This window comes from Penaeus vannamei, chromosome 16, assembly GCF_042767895.1.
Source record: "Penaeus vannamei isolate JL-2024 chromosome 16, ASM4276789v1, whole genome shotgun sequence".
In the NCBI taxonomy this organism is placed as follows: domain Eukaryota; kingdom Metazoa; phylum Arthropoda; class Malacostraca; order Decapoda; family Penaeidae; genus Penaeus; species Penaeus vannamei.
In genome coordinates this window covers 14,005,179-14,007,678 of record NC_091564.1, presented here as the reverse complement: position 1 = coordinate 14,007,678, position 2,500 = coordinate 14,005,179, and the positions used below count along the sequence as shown (strand labels likewise).

Genomic DNA, 2,500 nt, shown 5'->3' with positions numbered 1-2,500 from the left:
AGTAATTAACTCTCTGATATAACTGAATGACTAAAATTAATACTGTAATATCTGAAGAAATGGTATGAGCCACCCTGTTAAGAGATCCAAAATCGGTAGCTTTTTAATCAAAACAAACTAGGAGTATAGTGGTTAAAATCAGAAGAATTGTAAATAATTATGTATCTCTTCTCATTGTTGTATTTCATTTTATTACCAGACTATGTAATCTAACTAAAACATTTCATTTGTGGTATAATTTGTTTTAGTATTTAGAGCACATTTATTATCAATGAGAATTTTAATTGGCAAATATATATATTATGATAATAATTATAATGATGATAATGACAAACTTGATGGTGTCAGTCTAGAGTTTAATATAAAGAACTGGGAAATTAAGCCAAGGAGACCATGATCATTATTAGTATGTAAATGATATTTTGACTGATGATCACTTGAATCCGTAGTAGTAATATTTATTTTTTCAATGTCATCAAACTGTAAAAGATCATAAGTATCCTTGAAATCCTTTTTCTTTAAATCTATTGATACTTAATTATTTTGTAATTAATATTTGTGGAAATTTCACAAAACATTTATGTATACTTTATTTTAAAGGATTCAAGTAAAGAATTGCAGGATTATCCCTACTGACATGACATTTAAATTTTGAAAAATTAATATCCATTATAGATTTGGCAGCTGCGTATCCTTGATAATGGTGGTGTTAGTGTTGAGGCATTGAGTGACCTAACTCGGCACAACAGAGCTGTGAACGCAGTCAGGTTTTCACCTGATGGAGAAATATTAGCATCAGCAGATGATGGTAGGAATTCCATAATTTCTTTTGCTTCGCTAATTCATTATTATAATATATAGTTGCTTTATGAAGGTATGTCTGTTATATTCAATTTGAATAGAACTTGTACTTGGTAAAGACTCGATGTTATATGAAATGCATTTCTTCCTGTTTGCCTTTTTCAAGTATTTTAATAACTATTTTATTTTTTATTCTTGTTATTGTTGCTCATTGTACCATGGAACATATCAAGACTTACAAATATTAATAGCTCTTATTAATACCAGCTTTACTGTTTTTCTCTCTGCAGAAGCTGCCGTTATTCTTTGGAAAAAACAGCAGGAGTCATCATCAGATATTTTTGCTGATGATTCAGAGAAAGAGAATAAAGAACACTGGACTGTTCTGAAGATGTTAAGAGGTCACCTAGAGGATGTATATGACCTTTCTTGGTCTAAATGTTCACAGTTTTTAATCTCAGGCTCTGTTGACAATTCTGCAATTTTATGGGATGTTGGCAAAGGTAATGAAACTTCAGGTTTGAATGTTTTTTTTGTATCTACTACACACAAAAACGTATATTCTCTTTTTCGTTCTTTCTTTCTTTTTTCACTTACCTGTTCAGTAGAAAGTGAACAGGAGACAAGCACTAGACTGTTCATTAAATTTCAGGAGAGTGGTACTTTTTCTTAAATCATGAATGATGTTGAAAGTCTTTGTATGATTGAAATTGGAACTTTTATCGGGGTATATTTATAAAACCTCTCCTATGATAAGATATCACTTTTTGGTTCATCATTTATTATGTGTATTTTTTCAATTTCAGCCTTTAAGCCATTAGGCTTGCTTCAGTGGCCACTTTAATGGATTTGAAGCTTGTAGGCCAAGGTCACACGAACACTTGTGTGCGGTGACAAGACTCCATTCTTTTGCAATGTTATTTTCTCCTTTTGTGCATAAGCATTCTTAGCTTATATGCTCTTTTCCAGTGTATTTATTTGTCCTTTGATTTGCTTTATCCAGATAATAATAGGTAATAGATGGTTTTCTTTGCAAAAATTGCATATTTTCTCTCTAGATACTCCATAACTCAGTGCAATAATAATAACAATAAGCAACATGTAAAAAACATTTTTTGTAATTTTATATTTTCTGTTATACAACCTGTGCTACCAATCACAGTGGCCAGGAATACGACCCAGAGCATGGAAATAGCATCCTTCCTGGAGCTGGTGCTCTTCGGTAATGGCTCACGAACAATATATTCCACACTAGTTTATTGATGGAGATGATGCAAAAGCCTCTCCTTAAATGGCAAATGAATCTAACTGCCATCCAAGAGCTTTGTGCACTCATGGCGAGTCAAATTCATTGTTCTGGCCTTTGGCTGGAATTCTTGTGATGGCAAGTTCCTGTCGCCAAGGGGCCGGATATTCAAAACAGCTTTAAACTTAATGCTTATTGGAGGCCTTAAGCCTTTGGACCTGGATGAGGTTGCAGTCTTGTCATGGAAAAACTTAAGCCGAGGGGTGGGTGCTGGGAACATGCCGTTAAATGGGCAAATTGGCTGTGACCTGGTGGATGCGAACTGCTGTTATGTACGTAAGAAGTTGTAATTCATGCAATAAACTTCTGATATTTGATTTTATCTTAGGATTGAAGTGTAATATGTAAAGTATAATAATTGCAAATCAGTCATCATTTTCATTATGATAAATG

At 33.0% G+C, this 2,500-nt stretch overlaps 1 protein-coding gene across 2 annotated transcripts in view; it reads left to right on the top strand.

Annotated features, from left to right (window-relative positions):
- Caf1-105 (chromatin assembly factor 1, p105 subunit) overlaps window positions 1-2,500 on the top strand; it is a 24,356-nt gene that overhangs the window by 2,675 nt on the left and 19,181 nt on the right. For both annotated transcript variants that reach the window (XM_070131265.1, XM_070131266.1), the window contains exons 3-4: window positions 676-808; window positions 1,092-1,304. In XM_070131265.1, coding sequence (XP_069987366.1) covers window positions 676-808; window positions 1,092-1,304 — 346 coding nt within the window. The remainder of the gene's footprint in view (window positions 1-675; window positions 809-1,091; window positions 1,305-2,500) is intronic.